General features: G+C 38.2%; 1 protein-coding gene across 1 annotated transcript in view; it reads left to right on the top strand.

Annotated features, from left to right (window-relative positions):
* Window positions 1-19,254, top strand: part of LOC137106788 (lysine-specific demethylase RSBN1L-like) — a 35,006-nt gene that overhangs the window by 11,327 nt on the left and 4,425 nt on the right. The window contains 5 exon segments of the mRNA XM_067490654.1: window positions 2,765-3,327; window positions 3,468-3,570; window positions 3,573-3,625; window positions 14,323-14,460; window positions 15,354-15,496. Coding sequence (XP_067346755.1) covers window positions 2,765-3,327; window positions 3,468-3,570; window positions 3,573-3,625; window positions 14,323-14,460; window positions 15,354-15,496 — 1,000 coding nt within the window.

Raw genomic sequence — 19,254 nt, 5'->3', positions numbered from 1 at the left:
GTGTCTCGAGTAAATGCATGAATAGAAAAACTAATCGCCACAATATTGAAAAGAATAATTATTACTTGCAGTGCTAGTTGTGGTTGTATTTCTCTTTCTCTTGCACTATGGGAACTGTGTGCATGTTTCTACTATTATATATTGAAAAATCATCAGATTTTTTTCATGCAAACAAGAATTTTGACAATGGAACCCTTGTAAATTTGCCTTTTAAAGAAGTCTGACAAAGTTACAGTTACAGATTACTGTTCTGTTACCAACAACTGAACTTTACTACAATATAATAGCGAAGCACACTACAGTGAACTTAGTAGAGTAAATAGTAGAGTAATAGTTGTAGACTATAATAATGATGATAATAATAATAAATAGGTTTATTTATAACAGTTAAATAAATTTAATCACTAACACAGCAAACATTTTATCAAACAGGGAAAATAATATGCATCCAGACTATCCTATGAAATGTGAAATGAGACTAAAGCCAGTATCAGCCTTTGTGTGGCTCTACTGTATAAACATGTACTCTTTATGAGTGTGCTAGTGTGTTTCACTGTTAACCTTTTGACAGTAATGAATTATTAGCAGAACTCTGTGACGTAATCTTCGTTCTTCTGTGTGTAATCTGAGCTCAGCCAGCCACAGCTTTCCTTTTAGGAACAGCGACTATTTTCCTTTTTGGATTTGACCTTATTAGACAGACATACCACACACAGGCAAATATACAGCACACAGTTGCCACTTTACCTCCGATTAACTTGATTTGTTGTAAAGCCAGACTTGCTGTGTTTGTATGTTTGTGTGTAATGACCACTCTGTTTCAGCCCCTTACTAACGTTTGGCCACATAATACTCTACCATAGCCTTTGGCTCCAGATGAATAACATGGGTCATTTTGTTTAGTATTTCATTCATCCTACTTTGTGTATTAGTGTAGAGTTAGGATACAATTAGGTGAGCAAAGGTTATTAAGACTGCAGTCATCCTGTAGAGGCACCTGGAATTAAATCACATCTGTTTACAGACACTGGGATTGAAATGTTTCGGGACCAGAGAATGTATTTACAGTGATGTTGTCTGAGCCGTTTGAGAATGTGTTTCCAAAATGGTTGGAGACACAGGTGAAGTTATAAATTATGTAGGTAGTGAGGGAGTGTTAAGTTTGCAATTCAAAGGGCCTTCAAAGAGAGATACAGCTAGAGAGATGTATAGGAAATGTGGCTATATATTAACTCTTACTTTTACAAAAGTAAGTGTGTTTGACAAAGTTAATTAAAACCAATTATAATAGATAATTATCAGTATTTTAGTACATTTTATTGTCAATAGAGATAAAGGAAAGGAAGACCCACTACATAATGTGCTTGCAAATTTCGAGAACCAGTGTACTTACTACTGTAATCATAAATTAATGATATTGTATATTTACGACTCTTTTATTAGTTTCCTTATCACCAATATCCAAGAAATGTATCCCGCATCACTTATGGAGCTGTTCTGTAGGTTGATATAGCTTGAAGTTTGGGAGTGAATGTGCATGTCGGGGATTGGGGGAGGGGTGACTTATAGGGTAAAGAGCTTTTGGATTAGTAGCTTTGGTATTGTATTGCAAATACCTTCTCTCTCTCTCTCTCTCTCTCTCTCTCTCTCTCTCTCTCTCTCTCTCTCTCTGTCTCTCTCTCTCTCTCTCTCTCTCTCTCTCTCTCTCTCTCTCTGTCTCTCTCTCTCTCTCTCTCTCTCTCTCTCTCTCTCTCTCTCTCTCTCTCTCTCCTCTCTCTCTCTCCTCTCTCTCTCTCTCTCTCTCTCTCTCTCTCTCTCTCCCCCCTCCCTCCCCTCGCCCCCCCTTTTCATTCTGTGTCATAGCTGGCATGGAGCGTGTGTTGGGTGCAGACTAGATTGAAGGTGTGTGTTATATATGTGTGTGAGTAAGATGATGTCTATTGTTTGTTTTTTGCTGAGGCAGCACTGCCTCTATTAAAGTGACTCAAATGTGAACAGATATACACATATACAGTAAATGTATACAATCCCATGTTTACAGAACCACTGGGCAAGAATGAACAAGCTGGCAACACATTTGGAAATCAGTGTGAGTGGCTCGGAGACACACCGACAAATACGTACAGTAGGAATGTGCATAAATTTGCATGTTCCACATTGTCCTGCCTGGGGCTTTTAAGAGATGGACGACCATGTGGTGTATTATCTCTGTTCAGATATGCCACTCAAAAGCTTGTTTCCTGGCTTAGTCATATCTGCTTTTCTCAAGGGATTCCATTTCAGTGCTCTTCAATTTATTTTATGTATGCACCCTGGGAGATGCACATTATCTCAGAAGAGCTATGAGTCATCTGTCTACACTCGCTTAAAATAGTTGGCACTCATTATAATTTTTTTTTTTTACTAAGAATTTAAGTATCTGTTAGATTCTTCAATAAAAACCTTCTGTTTTAGCCGATTTAAACATACTTGTCACATATTTAACTCCTTATATACAGATTTTTCTATTCACTTAATGTTACTTGAAGCTTTGTCTTGCTCCATCACATGAACTGTTTGTAAAGTCTGGGGAAAGTGTTCTTACAGCAGGGCAGTATTTGTTGATCTATTACAGAAAGCCGACGTGAAAAGCGTCTATCTCGCTGTTCCCTTCAAGTCTTCTCAAAATTACATTTTTTTTTTTTGGTGTTGATCTTTTAACTATCATAAGTCTCTTGCCTCCATGTAATAAGATTGTTTCCTCTCTCTCTGTCACATTGTCCAGATGAAAAAGAGAAAGGCGAGATCAACTCAGAAGAGCTGCAATTCAAAAAAGTGAAGAAGAAAAAAAAGAAGAAACACAAAGAAGGAGAGAAGCACAAAAGGGTGAAGATGTACCACCGCTCCTGCCAAACAATTTGTGCTGGTCTGCCACTCCTCCCTCCTTCATCTTCTTCTCCTCTCTCCAATCCCACACACAACTCCTCGCTGTCTCTGTTTAAGTCCCCGCTTCCCATGTACCCTTTAACCAACAACAAAACCTCACAACTCCCACCTTCCTCTACTACTCTCACCTCCAAATCCCTCTTAGACTCCTCTTACCTCAATTCTCCATTGTCCTCCATCAAGAGCCCACAACCTTCTCCAACCAAACACCAGCCACAGTGCACATACCCTGGCATGGCTGGTCTGGAGTTTGCACATTACATCCACATAGAGAATCAGCCAAATGGAGGGGCACTGGTGGCCCACGCCTACACTTCACAGCTCTCCTCACTTTCAGTGGACCAGAGGCAGAGATTTGCTGATGAATTTGTTACCTTGGCTTTCAGTGAGGACTCATCTCAGGTATGGCAAAGATATTTATCAGTTTACATTAAATGCAGGATGATACAACTGCAGTATAAATGTAGTAAAATAAGATTTTTTTTCCCCTAATACTTAAACTCTCAATTGGTTATCTAATTGCATTAATACATGTTTTCTAGGCAGCTCATTATGTTTTGGCAATTATCCACGGGGAAGCCAGCTACCTGCCTGACTTCTTGGAGTACTTCTCATCCAAATTCCCATCAGCTCCAGTTAAAATGGAATACTGGGAAAGAAGGACATAGAAACTACCACTATGGCTAATTTCTACTCTCAGGTTTGTCATTAAAAAAACACACAAAGGGGAACATTGATTACACAGGGAACATATGAGCCTAAGTGTTTTTCTGACCTCTGTCCTTGGTCTGTCATAAATGTCCATGAACCCAGAATCTGTTGAAACGCTGTCATACCACAGCAGACGTCCTCTTTTAGTGAAGTCCCTTGAATTATTAAGTGTATTTTGGGGGTCACATATTGGAAGTGATATGTAAAAGAAAAAATTAATGGCATGTTATTGTGTACATTGTTTTCAAATGCTAACAAAAAGTTTGAGTTGCTTGAAATTAAGTTTGCAAAACTTGGTTTGCCACTGTCCATCTGTTCAAATGCAATCTCACATTTTTCACATAAGTAACCAAAACAATTAATAAGAAAAGAAATAAAAGGAGAGTAGAGGAGATAATGTAAAAGGGGATAAAAGCAAATATTTAAATACAGCACAAGTCTTGGAAGAATTGATGAATTGGATGGATTCTGGGGTAATGACAGCAATCTGTGTGTTTGTGTGTGTGTGTGAAAAAGTAGTATACAGTATTGTTGTGGTTTTAACCATCTGGTTGAAGCATCTGTTTCCATCTGTCCAGCCTTAAACAGCATTTGCCATTTATACTGATGTCTAATTTCTAAGACTAAATTGACAGCAGTGTTATGTGCAGTGTACAGGTGGGACACTACTCTTAAAAAAGCAAAGCTGAAGTAAGAGCATGCATTAAAATGAAAACGAGGGCATTTTAGAGAGGGAATGACAGTACCATTTACCAAGTAGGGGGAGGGAAAGGAGCAAAAAGCAGAGAGATTAGAAAAGAAAAGAAAGTGACAGAAGTAGGCAGAACGATGATAAAGTTAGAAGTGAAGTTATAGACTGTAAGAGATGACTGCTGTCAGATAGGAGGCAGAGCTGAAGCATGAGGTTAGAGAGTCAAAAACTGCAGCAAAAGGTGTTTTTTTTCTTCCCCGATTTCTTTTTATAAACCCAAGTAAAGAAGCGGCTCTAGTAAGGACACCTCTTACTCACTCTTTAGAATTCTACAGGGCCTTGAAGCAACTGGAAAAACAAGAACTGTGTGTATGGTTTGCTAGTGTTGTCTGCCTGGATCGTCTCTTGACCCAGCTGTACCTCTCCATTTAGAGTTGTCTCTGTTTCTATAGATTACTAAAGGGGGTGATCTTTAAATTAAAATAAATTGATTCCGCATAATGGAATAAACATTTACTGTCTATTGTTTAAATTGAGTTTCCCCTGCAAACCTGTGCCCTGAGCTGTTCCTTTAAGAGTAGTGTTCCTTGCAGGGCTAACGTCATTGTCCATTGGTCTTGTTAATTTTTTTTCCCTCCCTTCTAGCTCTCAGCAGTGACCTTGGGAAGTAGACATAGAATCACACACACACACAAAGATGTGAGCATTCACACTGATATATAGATATATACCATCTGGCACGTGTACATGTAGATGAATGGTTTATCATACACACTTTTCTCTACCTTTATTTCTAAGAAGCTTTTCAAATGTTTTGTGTCCTTCCTCTGTGTTTGTATGTCTCTCTTTCTCTTTCAACCCTTCATTCTTTATGTTTCTGCTCAGTTGTTTGGCTCTCCAGTCACAAATGACTGGACCACTGCTGCTTGTATTATTGTTGCAGAAGGCAGAGAGTAAATTTGCAGCTGCCTGCAATAGTTTGTTCTGAGGTTACATTTCATGTATGTATACTCATGAAATGTGTAAATAGCCAGGAGTAGAAACAACAAGCAACAAATTTGTCTTTGTATTATTTACAAGTCATCCAGAACGTATCCACACACAGTCTCAGTATTCAGTATTCCACTTTTTTTTTTTTTAGGTTACAGCCTTATTTCAAAGTTGATCAAATTAATATTCATCTAGATTCAAACAATACCCCATAGTGACAACGTGAATTTTGTTCAACATGAGTTTGTTTTTAATAATTTGCAAAGGGTTCAATTAAAAACGAAAAAAAATCACACGTACATAAGTATTCATGGCCTTCGCCATGATAAAAATTAAACTCTTCCATGCATCCCATTTCTACTGATCATCCTTGTGATGTTTCTACTCCTTGTATGGAGTCCACCTGTGGGAAATTCAGTTGATTGGACATTATTTGGAAAAGCCTACACATGTCTATATAAGTTCCGCCAGACCAAATCCATGGAATTGTCTGTAGACCTCCGAGACAGGATTGTATCGAGTCCCAGATCTGGGGAAGGGTACAGCAAAATATCTCCAGCATAGAAGGTCCTAATGAGCACAGTGGCCTCCCTCATCCGTAAATGGAAGAAGTTTGTAACCATCAGGACTCTTCTTAAAGCGAGCCGTCCATCCAAGCTGAGCGATGGTGGCAGAAGGGCCTTAGTCTGGGTGGACAAGAACCCAATGGTTACTCTGAAATAGCTCCAGCATTTCTCCTTGGAGAGAGGAGAACCTTCCAGAAGAACCACCATCTCTGCAGCAATCTACCAATCAGGGGCTATATGGTAGAGTGGCCAGATGTAAACCACTCCTCCGTAAAAGGCACATGACAGCCTGCCCTTGATGAAAACCTGTTCCAGAGTGCTCTGGACCTCAGACTGGGGTAATGGTTCATCTTTCAGCAGGACAAGACCCACAGCCAAGATAACAAAGGAGTGGCTATGGGACAACTCATTGTGAATGTCCTTGAGTGGTGCAGCCAGAGCCCAGACTTGAACCCAATTGAACATCTCTGGAGAGATCTGAAAATAGCTGTGCACAGACGCTTCCCATCCAACCTGATGGAGCTTGAGAGCTACTGCAAAAAAGAATGAGAGAAACTGCTCGAAAATAGTTTAAATAAATATGCAAAGATTTCAAACAAACTTTTTTAACGTTGCTATTATAGGGTATTGTCTGTAGAATTTTAAGGAAAATAATGAATTTAATCCATTTTGAAAAAAGGCTTTAAAATGTGGAAAAAGTTAAATATACACATTGGCCTATATTGTGAATACTTTCTGGATGCTCTGTAGATATTGCAATGACCTGTGTTTGTGTGTATGCACAGGAGTTTGCTTCCAAGTTGCTTTGCTGCTGTTCTGGCTGTGTCAGTATGTTTGTATTCAGCACCCGACTAAAGGCATTTTCAGTGCCGGAAAGGATTATGGAAGATTACAGCACTCCATTTTTAAGCACAATCCAAGTCAATACATCATGTGCTCGGGAAAATAAGGTAATCTGGTCTTCCTTGTTAGTCACTGATTGTATTAATGTAGCGATGGCATCATAAGATTAATATAAAACAAATAGACTGCTGCTTTTGCTGTCTGTGCTCTTTTGTATGTGCACATTCTCATAGCTGTAAAAGCATTTACAACAATTATTATTATTACTATTATGTCAACAGTTATCATGTTTAGGGGAACGAGAGAAAAGGAATATGGTCAGTATTTTATTTAATGGGCAAACATGGAAATGTATTCAAATTAAAAAGGATAGAAATAGAATATTACCTAAACATTTCCTTCACATCTATGGACCATTTTTCTTTCTTGTCAGTAGTTTGCATTGGCATCATGCCATAGTGCTTAGTCTTCACCATGGTTGTTTTGTTTGTAGGATCATGTGAGATGCACATGTTACAGCACAAATGCAAACACTCATCATACAGTTATATTGTCAATATCTTTGAACTTGTCCTCCAGGGTTTACAAATCAAACCAAGACTCTGGTGTACCATAAACCTCACACTGCACTATTAAAAACCATATAAAGGCTGTAATATAGGCCTGGCGTTAATTTGTCAAGAAACAGAGCAGCCACTACAATCGTTTAATTCAAAGTGTGTTTGTGCCTCTCTTTGAGAATAGGCTTGAGTTTCTGATCAGCAGCAAGAAGCTTTGTTGTGCTGCAGACACAATTATAGACTAATAGGCTTAGACTGACTGGACATAATTATTTTTGAAAAAGAGAGAAAGAAGCAAACATACAGATTTAGGTAGAGACTGGAAAGAGAATTGAGTTAATGTAATGAGGCAAACAGAATGAAGAATGAGATAACAGAAAAACTTGTTCCAGTATTAACAAGTTGTTAAATTCAACTCCGATTGGGGAAGAGGAAAGAAAAAGACTTGATCTAATAAACCTTCGATGGCGTATATGGAAGAAGGTACAGAAGGAGATGGCTGACTTGTATTGTTTCACTATGTATTAATTTATTGTTAATATTACTTGTGTTTAGCAGCAGAACCAATGAGATAGGATGTTGGTCATTTGTTTTCACATATTTACCGTTTGGCTGTGTGCACATGCACGTACAGAAACCTTTGGAAGGACTGAAGCATCTTGAAGTGTGTGTGTGTGTGTGTGTGTGTGTGTGTGTGTGTGTGTGTGTGTGTGTGTGTGTGTGTGAGAAATTCACTGACTGGTATATTTATCTTATTGTTTATTGGAGAGACAGTGTTGATGTTTACTAATGGTCCTCCTATGATATTAAGTGACTGTTCTCGCAGACAATATGGGAGTTATTGTACTGTTAAATTATGGATTTGTAAGTGTGTGCACACACGAAAGAAAATCTACACTTTTAATCTAAAAAAAAAAATTAAGTATTCAACAAGATGAATGCATATAGTAACAAACACACACCCTGACTGAGAGAACTAAGGGAAGTGCACACATACTTGTAAGCATGATGGCGTATGTGTGTGTGCATAGATACATCTTTTCCCCCCCAGTATCTAGGTCACTGACTCAGTGAGACTATTTAAAGTTGTGTTTATATGTGTTGAGTCAGTATTTCAAGCTTTTAGTCATCACAAGTGAAGTGAAGCAACATGAAGCCATGTTCTGTAGCTTGTACATGTACATGATGACCTTATTTATTTTAGTAATTTATAACAGATTAAATATGCAGCAGTAAGCTAATGGTTATATTTAGGACGTTATGCAAATAAACATTCAATAGTATAGAGCTTACAGTATGAAACCTTTTTCAAATTTTAATTGTAGAAATAAGGGTAGGTCCTGTCGAAGCTTTCTGTGAACCACTCTCACAAAACACCACTGGCAGTAATGCAGAGATATTCACTTTTACAAGGTTTTGAGTGAGGCTCATCCTTCTAACCAATCAAAGAATTTTGTTAAAGTCCTTTATTTGTCATTATACATACAAGGTGTACAACAAAAATGCATCTGATGATCAGATGCTGCTGAGCTGCTGTGTCTGAGCACGCTGCCACTATGGGCCAACATGGCCTGGTCCCTAACACACATGTTTGCTTGATTGTTTTTGTTTTTTTAATTTCTGCTTGATTAGTATAATATTAATACCTGAAGGGGCTCTGCAGAATGTGGTGGAGCATAAAGAGTGAAGCAGGGCTGTTGAAGAGCGGGGAGAGGACGGGCTGGGCTAAAGATGGATTGATCTTCAGTCTCATGCTGTGATGTTGTGCTCTTGGAAATTGAAACAGGCATTCTTATTTTTCCCCCAAACTTTTATAGACTACAAAACAAATTAATGTTTATAATAAACACATTTCAGTAAAAAGTAAAAACACAAGTCAATTTTGCTATGCCTGGACTAGTATGTTAAAATACCCTAAACATAACTGTGACTGAAACTCATTATAAAGACCTATACTTGCCTTCCAACTAATCCAGTTTGTGGTAATGAATTGTTATATTGAGCTGAAAATTTAAAGACATTCAACATTTCGTTGAGCCCCATAATCCATTTAATTGCCAGTTTCTATGCAGTTACCCAGTTGATATAAATACTGTCGGTATTAGGATTGAGGATTTTTCTAAATTACCAGCAACTAAAACACACCTGAGAGCTGCCTGCATTCGCTGTCTTGCACGATTGGGCTCTGAGCAGCTGTTTGGGGATTTAATGCCTTGCTCAAGAACATATTTGGGAGCTGACAAGCTGTTCTACTTCAGCCTTTCTCCAGTTTGTTCCCTCTGTCTTCATTACTCCTCTTTAACTTCCCTCCTTCACACCCCTCCTTCCATCTGCTAACCTACTCTCATCTGTCCTTGCGTCCTCTTGTCTCTAGCATCATTTGCTTTTTCTTATCTGATATCTGCTGTTCATTGTCCCTGTCTCTCCTTCAGCCCTTTTCCGGTTCTTTATCTTTTATCTTATTTCACCACGTTATCTTCATTTCACCTGGTTAATCTCATCCTTTATCTCCCCCATGAGTTATTTTCATTGTAACCTCCAATTTTAGTCTCTCTGAGGGTTTTTACAGGGACTAAAGTTACAGTCGGCTTTCTTGGGAAACCTGATTTCTTAACTGGCCTGTAAATGAGAAAGCTGATATATGTATATGCTTAACCAAGTTTCTAATAGACCTTTTTCACATTTTCACATTTTTCAACCAGAAGCAGCAAAGAAGAGGCTGTTAAACATCCATTGTAAATCCTTACATAGGAACAATTGCAAAATCTAAGAACTTCAGCTTTTGTAGCATACCTGAATGTTTGTGTTCAGTGCAAAAACAGACAAACTTGTCCTTTTGCTCATTTCAAAAGATCCAAAATTTTAAAAAGTTTAAGGTTCAAAGAGGTAGCACATGCATTTGTAGTCAGTAACCGCAATTTAAATCAGTATATTAAGGCAGACAGAACTCTGCTCATAAAAATAGTTCTTCCAAGCTGCTTTTCATGAAACAACATTGTTGCACCACAGAAACATTTATCTTCGGTCTCCTTTTTGTCCGGTGTAAGTGGGGAAGCTGCCACTGACGCTTCTTAACTGGACCATGATTATGTAACCCACCCACTGCAGGTGAGAAAGATTAGCATAAATGATGTATAACATTAGCTGTGAGGTAATATTAATGTTGCTGCTGTTATGGCAGAATTTTAACCCATTTTCATTTTCAATCGGTTTGTTGGCTTTAACATAAATCTAACCTTAGACTGTAAGTTAAAGCTAGTAAGATTCACATACTTTAGGCTATTGCTCATAACAGTAATTCCAATTACAGGTGTATGGTACCACATAACATAACGTTAAACATCTTTGAAATGCAATCTGTGTACAGGAGAATTATAAGTGATAAAAGGGTGGTAATCTTTACATTGAGTCATTAAATTGGTTATAATTAAGTTAAGTTTATCAAGCTTGTCACATGAAAATATACTGAAAGTTGTTGTATTTCATTTTTTTAAAAAAGTCTGCCTATGTCCGATGTCTATATGAGCCACCTTTACCTGAAATGTTTTCAAATTCATTGTGCCTTTTTGGGAAGCTGCATCTGTCTCCCCCTGTACGGTCACACTGGTGCGACACTAACACAAAAAGAGAAAAGTCAGAAAGCAGCGTTTTCTGATACTATACAGTTAAAAAAAAGTTCTATGTCCAAAATAAGTCTGAGGTGGAGGAGAAATCTGGTTGCTATGCTGTTGCACGTATATGTGGATTTCCAGTAACCAGGTTTCTTAAGTGCATGTAAACGCCATTTACCAAGCTTAAGTGCTAGGGTGGGGCAAAGCGTCAATGTGAACGATTACAAAAATACGTCGATTTATGAAACGCACACAGACATTTGGTACCTGGGAGAATTTAAAAAATTACCTTTAGTTAAATTGTAATAGGTTACCTAGATCACCAGATATCAATTCTTTAAGACAACATTGAGATTAGTGAATAAGAAAATGAACCTTTAGAGCAGCTTCTTTTATTCTGAGTCTGAGCGAGGGCGGAGCTCGGACAAGTGTCCCTGTCTGCAGCAGAAAGGGAGCAGGCAGCTCAGGTAAAGTCAAAGTCAGTGGATGGGCAGTTTCCCATCCACTGTTGTGTTCACCACGAACATGTTAGTTTACATCCACCTAAGCTGGTAGTTAGAAAAAGCTGGATGTGCTGCACGTAATGCAACTGTGTAACCTAATGTGCCACAGGTTCTGGTGGTCACTGAGACACTCACACTCCTAAACTAGGGAGTCCCTAACTGTACCAGCTGTAGCTGACAGCAGAGAGTCCCCATTGGCTGTAGACAGAGGACAACAAGGATCAGTGATAGGGACTGATTTCATGTTCATTCTTCCTTAACTTCAATCATTCAATTATTTTACATATCACTGAGTCTATGGGGTGACTTTGCTGTTGTAGATATGGATGATTGGATGATTCCCACTCAGTTGTAAGTTTATTGGGCTCAAACTAAGTCAGTCTAATCCAACAGCCCTGCTGTAAATCCTCCTTCATGAAGGGGATAATGTTCAGTTTGTGTTCAGACGCAGAGGACTTGATTCAGTTGTGGAGGCTGTTTGTTATGCTGCTGTTGAACTGTAGTGAAGACAGGAGATTTTGTTATGTAGCCAATCCTCACTGATATACCTAATGTGGTGGACAATAAAAACAGTTTTATAAGATGCTATTTCCAGCTAATTAATAAATCCTAATATCATACTCTACTCTAGCTGGTATAAGCATTTGTTATGCTCTTGATTCCTCACCTTCAAACTCTGCAGACAAAGGTACAGAAACGGGTTAAAGTTGCAAGTAGGTTATTTCTCTTAAAGCAAAGCACAATGTCAGCATTTCACTGCTGCCCCCTAAAAAAAGAGCTGAATAGACTAAAAATGAAGATATAATTGTGACTACAAAGTGATCTAGAAATGTGCTGATAATATGAATTAAGAAAAAAGTCAAACTGATATTTACTAACTAAAGTAAACTGAACCGTTTATTGAGAATATGTAGATTTCACCAAATTTCTTTAACTTGAATGGAACAAGCTCTTACTTTAATTGTATTGTGGAGAGACTTTATATTAGTCTGTAAAACACAAATTACCAGTTAAGACAAACCTATTTGTGGGGGGGAGGAATAATGCCCTGCAGTGCATACTTCGAATTATTATAGCGAAAGATAAATCATAGTATAAATCATTAGAAAATGTATCTTTATTTTATGTTTATTATAACATTATATTATTATGTACTAATTGAAAAATAAAAAAGGCCTTAATGGGAAAACATTCGGTGGATTAATCAACAAACTTATCAAAAAATAATCTTTAGGTGCAGCCTTTACTTAAGTGCATGTAAATGCAGTGTCTGTCTCCACGGCTTTTATTTTTTTCTTTAAATCTTCATTCTTCACCACTTCTTTCCATCATTCTGTTTCCTCTCATTTGTTCTCTCCTGTGGATCTTCACTCTTTCCTCCCTCTGGACAGTGCTTCTCTGCTCCCCTTGCTCTGTTTATATGTGCCTTGTTGTCAAGTGGTGACTCACTGTTCAGCAAAGGATGTGGCCAACGTGTACACACATACACACACACACATCCTGGTCAGCCAACAGTACGGAATGCAGGCCACATGCTGCATACACTACACATGCACACACACAGACAGTGTTAAGGTCCAAGGGTATAGAGACTGGTTAAAACCAGACACTCAGAAATTTACAAAATGGTCTGTCAGCCAAGTGAAGAACAGCAAACAGTCTGAGTCACATTAGTGGAGCAGAAACATCAAGTGGAATTGCCAATGCTCGCGTGTCTATTTTGACACCCAGTGATGATTAACGGGCTCCATCTATGTTCTTGCACAGTATGACTGTCCAGTGTCTGGTTTGCGTTCTACTGGGTTGTATTGATGTCAGACAATATTAAATACATTTACAATATTTTATATAAGCATTTGAACTTTACTCTGCAGCCTGTTGATCAAGTGTGTAATCTGGCACACTGATTTCTTGTATTAACACAATATTGGATAAATAATAAAAAAGAATTCTTACAAGACTTAATAAAAGGTTAAAAAGGATGGGTGCATCGCTTAGCACTCTTTTGGCCACAGTGACACTCAAAATATTCAACCAGTAACACACAAATTGTGAGTGAAAACTCCACAAGAGATATTTAAGGTGTCACTTGATGGTTAAGATGATCATAAATCAGAAAACACACATTTACTGATTAGTTTAGAGGAGAATCAGAAAACTGAAACTTAAACAACATAACCTTTTAAACATTGACAAAATTATATTTTGGTAAAACAAGTGTATAAATGTTTTGGTTGCACCAGTAAACAAATGCAAGCCATGAAAAGGGGCATCAAGCCAACGTTGCCTTGTTTTAAGGTGTCACATGCCAGAAATAAAATGCCACTGACCTAGAAGACTACTGACAAAATATCCAGCATTGTATGTTCATGAGGAGTTGGGATGTGCCACTCTGCTGATTCTGTAGTATGGGCCTTTGAGTCTTCACAATCACCCAGCTAAAGGTGCTGTTACATAATAATAGTATGGTATCCATAATATTTTAAATATTACATTAACATTTTTTCTAGATAAAGACAAATTGCAGCTCAGTGTGAAATACTTCACATTGAAATGCTTTGTGATCTCATTTCCCCTTTGTGCTTCTTATTAGAAGAGAAAGTAGGTATCTGACCTGTGGTAAAATAGTGGCTTATGTATTACACACACTTGTAAAATATCTCTTTTTGTATGCAGAGAACTCTTTAAATATCAGTGTTTGTGCTTCTAAACAGAATAAAGATGAAATATTAAAAACTTGCTATGTTTTTATTTACTTGTGCTTTTCACCTACATATCTTTACTGCAGTGCAAATAATTTATTTGTTAATAACTGAACTTATTGCCTGACTTTGCTAACACAGCAATAAACATCGCCTACTTCCTGTAGTGTTAGAATATTGTGATCTAATGTTGAAAACTTTTTCCCCATGTTTCCCGCAGGTGAAGAAAACATACAGTCATGGTACATACAGAGCTGGGGCAATGAGACAGATCAGCCTGGTGGGAGCAGTGGATGAGGAAGTTGGAGATTATTTCCCAGAATTCCTCAGCATGCTGGAGGAGTCCTTTTTCCTTAAGGTGAGTGAATACCGGATGAACAGCAGTAGTCCTAAATAATAAGGTTATGGGTTGATGGATAAGCAACATAAAAGTAACAAAATAAACTACAGTGGTCATGGTAATTGATAACCTGTCACCCAGTGCTGCAATGTGGCTCACTGATGTGTTATACATTTTTAAGATGATATCAATACTAATACATACTTAATTGTTTTAAAGCATCTACACAAAAATCCATTCACAATGTTCTTGTACCTCAAAGTCTTGATTTTAAAGTTTCCCAGCTGTGAGCTACATGTGCCCAACTTTAAAGGTGCATTTACACCAGCAATTATTTGGAGAAAGCACAAACTGAGCAGATGGAGGTACCGCTAGACACCAACATCAACAGCAAACCTAATATTCGAAGTGGTGGCTGGCAAACAAGAGGCGTTAAGTGGTGTGTCGGAGCACTTTGATGCAGCTCCCAGCCTCACTTCATGGCGTTTTTTTCAAATGGCTGTGCAGGAACAGAGCGCCAAAACACAGTTTACTGATTTCCCTGAAATACGGGAGTTACAAGCTTTTCTCCTGTTTGCTATTCTGTGTTGACACTTGAAATCTCCTGCATGCATTGTGTAGGAGTGTTGTCACATGCTGAGTATCAAAAGATACACATTGCCTGGCAACTTCCTATCTATCGAGGGATTTGGCTCCCTTCTGAAACATCTTGGATGTCAGTAACAAGTGTTGCCAGAGGGGCAGTTCCTGCTCATGCAATTTCTTTTTTCAGTCTCTGGAATAATTGAAATATTTGATGAACTGTTTAATAATTAAAAAAAAATGAAGGATGTACTAACACTGCTTTGGTTAAAATCTCTGTCCTCTTTTTCTCGCTTTCCACTCCTCTGCACTTGCCTGTCTGGCTGCAGCGGACACTTCCATGGGGAACATTCTCCAGTCTGTGGCTGATGAGTCCCAATGAGAGTGATGACGGTCCCATAATGTGGGTCAGACCAGGAGAACAGATGATACCTGTAGCTGATATACCAAAGTCCCCTTTTAAAAGAAAACGGTAAGCACATTACAGTTTACTGCACGTTACCTAAATACACTTACAGATGAAGCCAGCAAATATTTTGAATCCCTCCTAAACACTGCAGTGTGACAGAGACAGGATTAGCAGGGATTTTCTTCTCTATGAATGTTGTTTATACTAGGCTGCAAGTCTCTGTGGTGTGTATGTGTTTGTGTGTGTACCTTATTGAGCCAGCTTGCCTCTAGTCTCCACACAGCCCATCAGGACCATGTTTGAAAAACAGTAACAAAACTGTCTAACATTTGAAGCAGAAGCTGCAGTAGCAGCATGATGCTTTGTTGTAGCTGAGCAGCGTCGGAAGAGGCAATTACACCCTCTCTGTTTGTCTCTGTCACAGTGTCATTGTTGCTTATACATGAGCTAATTTTTACACACACAAACACAAGATTTCTGGAGAATGACCATGAGAGAGGCCGTGTGTGCGGTATATGTCTCACCACTCAGATGAGATCATCGTTATGTTAATGGAATCAACATCAGACGCTACTTCACATGGCAGCCAGCCAAGCACGATCAACACGCATCCAACACATTCTTTTTATGTTTCATTTATTTCTCTTGTCCCTGCTGATTGGCTGTAAAAAAACAAACAAACATAAAAAACAACAAAACATAGACATTAACTGATTATCAAAAACCTTTTATCATTTTCAGTCCTAGTCAGATTTTACTTCCTAAAAGAAAAACTATACTTGCACCTACAGATTCTGAACCTGCCACAGATTGTACAGTATTTTGCTTATGTTTTGCTTTGGTTGGTGAAGTGTTTCTCAAAAATGGTGTGAAGTAGTGGTTTGCTGTCTTGTGTGTGTGTGTGTGTGTGTGTGTGTGTGTGTGTGTGTGTGTGTGTGTGCGCGTTGACTGTCAGAAACACTTGTCTAACAGCTGGGGCTGAAGAATCTGTTTTATAGATACAGATGGGTAGGTAGAGAGAGGTGTGTTACTTCTTTTCATCCTTTTTATTTTGTGCTCTGTCTCATTCCATCACTGCATCGCTCCATCTTTATTAGGTTTCACTTCATTATAATTTATCATGAAAATTATTACAAACTGACATGCACGTTATTCATAATTTTTTCCTTTTGTCTGCGTCACTCCTCAGTCTCTCACTTTTGTCGACCTTCAAACTCCTCTGTCTTTTTTTCCTCAACTCTTCCCGCTCCTGTCTCTATTGTGTTCTTGTCCTCTTGCTACTCATAAGCATCTGCCTATCTGTTTTTCTTTCTTTTTGCTTGCCTTTGGTTGCCAGCTATGACATTCTTCTCCTGCTTTAAGTTATTTATCAAATAGTTACTTTCAGGCAAGTGTGTTTAAAGAAAGCACATATAATAAATATGTCTCAGTGTTTTTATTTATGGCTGACTGTGTATATAAAGACACGGGTGTATAAACATTGGAGAAAAATTAGATAAAATAGGAAAATAGAAGGAGGTGATTCTATTTTCTACAAGACCCTGTCTGCAATTTGAACGTATACTGTGTTGACAATAGGAAGGCTGTTTGTGTATGGGTAACATCTCTTCACAGTGTTTCTTCTTTTTCTTGGTGGTTTCCTTGAAAAGGTCAAGCTGTTGTGCTTTTTCTGACGGCACTGAGACTATGAGTCTGAGAATTCAGCTTGATTATAGTGGTCAAACGATGAAAAGAAACCAAAATATTTCAGCTTTTAGTGAAAGAGCTATGCTGCTGGAGATTTACAATAATTGCATAGTAACAGCAGCTGCCTTGCCCAGCACAGTTACAAAGAGAACGGAGGCCTGATGAAGAACATGCTGTCCCTGTTTAGACACAAATTGCTCATTGAATGACAATCAAGATGAGTCCATCAAGAGTCTGGTCACTGTCAGTGAGACTATAAACCCCAGCCTGCTCAGTAACTGTCTGTCCAAAACAGAAGTGGAACTCTACAACTATTTTATTACTTACATTGTGGCCATTTTAATTTTTGATATTGAAACATCATGGAGAATACAAGTGAATAAGCTATATAAGGGCTTGTTCTGCACTGGTTAAATGGCACTGACTGGAAAATGAGTGCCACCAGCTGTTTATCTCATTAAACCCACTCCTAAAATTATCATCCCTATAGTAGATGGAAATGGGTATTAATTTACATTTTGTCCTGCAGATTGATGTGAAATATGTTGTAATGGATTTTAAAATACAGGTGGAAACATTGCTATTAGAGAAGTAACTGTTTGATGGTATTAGTTTTAGCAGAATAATCGGTGGAAAACATTACAAAAGTTTTTAGGAGATAAATTATTAGTTTATTTCTCTGTATCTCCCTCCTCTTTACACTCTTTACTGCCTCACCCCTGTTTCACCCCAACTCTCACTTCACCCTGTTTCGTCCCCATCCATCTCCTCCTCCTCCCTCTCTTCCTCCCTCCCTGTCTCGCTTCTCCGACTCATCTGTTCTTCTTGTTCCCCTCTCTCTTTCTTTCTCCCACTTTATTTGCCGATAAATGAACAAGCCTGTGAGTTTGTGCAGACAGTTATCTAATTGCAGTACATAGTGGCACATATGGTGCTGGAACAACAGGAGGTGACATGGAGAATAGTTAAAGACATACAGTAGATTGTAGACATTAAATAACACTATGTGCATGTTCAGCACTCCTCCCTTTACATTCTCTTCTATTCACTGTTTCACTTACCATCTTTCCTGATTTAACATTTATTACTGTCAGCCTGCAGTCAGCTTAGACACACTGAGCTCTGTGTGTGCATGCTTTCATCTCCACCTCTACTCTGCTTTTCTTCTCAGTTTCTTTCTTCATCTACCATCGTCTTCTGCCTCTCTCCTCTTATCTCTGAATGAATGAATGTGCAATACAGTGTTCGGCAAGGGTTGCCTCGATGCTTTTCTGTCTGAATATGTGTGTCTGTGTTACGCTCTCGAAAGAATCTCTCGCAGACAAGCTTGCATGTGTTTTTATACTCTTGTTTGAATCTGACTGCGGCTCCAGTGTGAGTCACTGATCCAGTAGTGAGCTGACTGCAGTACTTCTATTGTTTGGAAACACAGCTCATTTTTATGCTTTCCCTCTTCAGCCTTTCAGCCTGTGTAAATGAAACCCAGTCCGTATTTATGTGTCTACTTATTTTTTTACTGTTAGTTATTTAAAATGCAGCCTCATCTTTTAACACCCATATAATTTTCACGTTTTAAATGTTTTATTCTAATGTTGTTGCTACCAGTATGTTGCATTGCGAATGTAAAATTTGAATGTAAGTTTTTATTGATCAAAAATATTCATACAAGGCGTGGGAAAGCTCGAATGTATTTATTATATTTCTGAAGATTAGAAATAGGACTTGATATGACAATGTGGTGTGGGCTGGCAACTTCCTATTATAATTCAAGCTGGCACTTACTATTAGAAATGCAAGTTTCCTTTTACTATACAAGTCCTTATAAGTCCTTATATAAATTTAGGAAATTGATAAATGGTTTACAACTTTATTACAACTTTAGGCTGTAATTTAGTACACCCTGTTATAGTAAAAAAAAAAAAAGCGCTGTGCAGATCCTGAAGTTACTACAAGGATTTTTCATAGTGTCCACACTATTTTATATATTTTCTCTCTGCTACTCATGTCACACTGTGGCATCTTGATTACATCACTGGGCAAATACAGCGAAGGTAACAGTACTAGTGATGTGCTTTTGTTTTACCACAGCAGACAGGAAAAACCAAAAACTGGGTGAATGGGCATCCCACTCATCT

This window comes from Channa argus, chromosome 21, assembly GCF_033026475.1.
Source record: "Channa argus isolate prfri chromosome 21, Channa argus male v1.0, whole genome shotgun sequence".
Lineage (NCBI taxonomy): Eukaryota > Metazoa > Chordata > Actinopteri > Anabantiformes > Channidae > Channa > Channa argus.
Note: the sequence above shows the minus strand (reverse complement) of the source record. Positions and strands in the feature narration are given on the sequence as shown.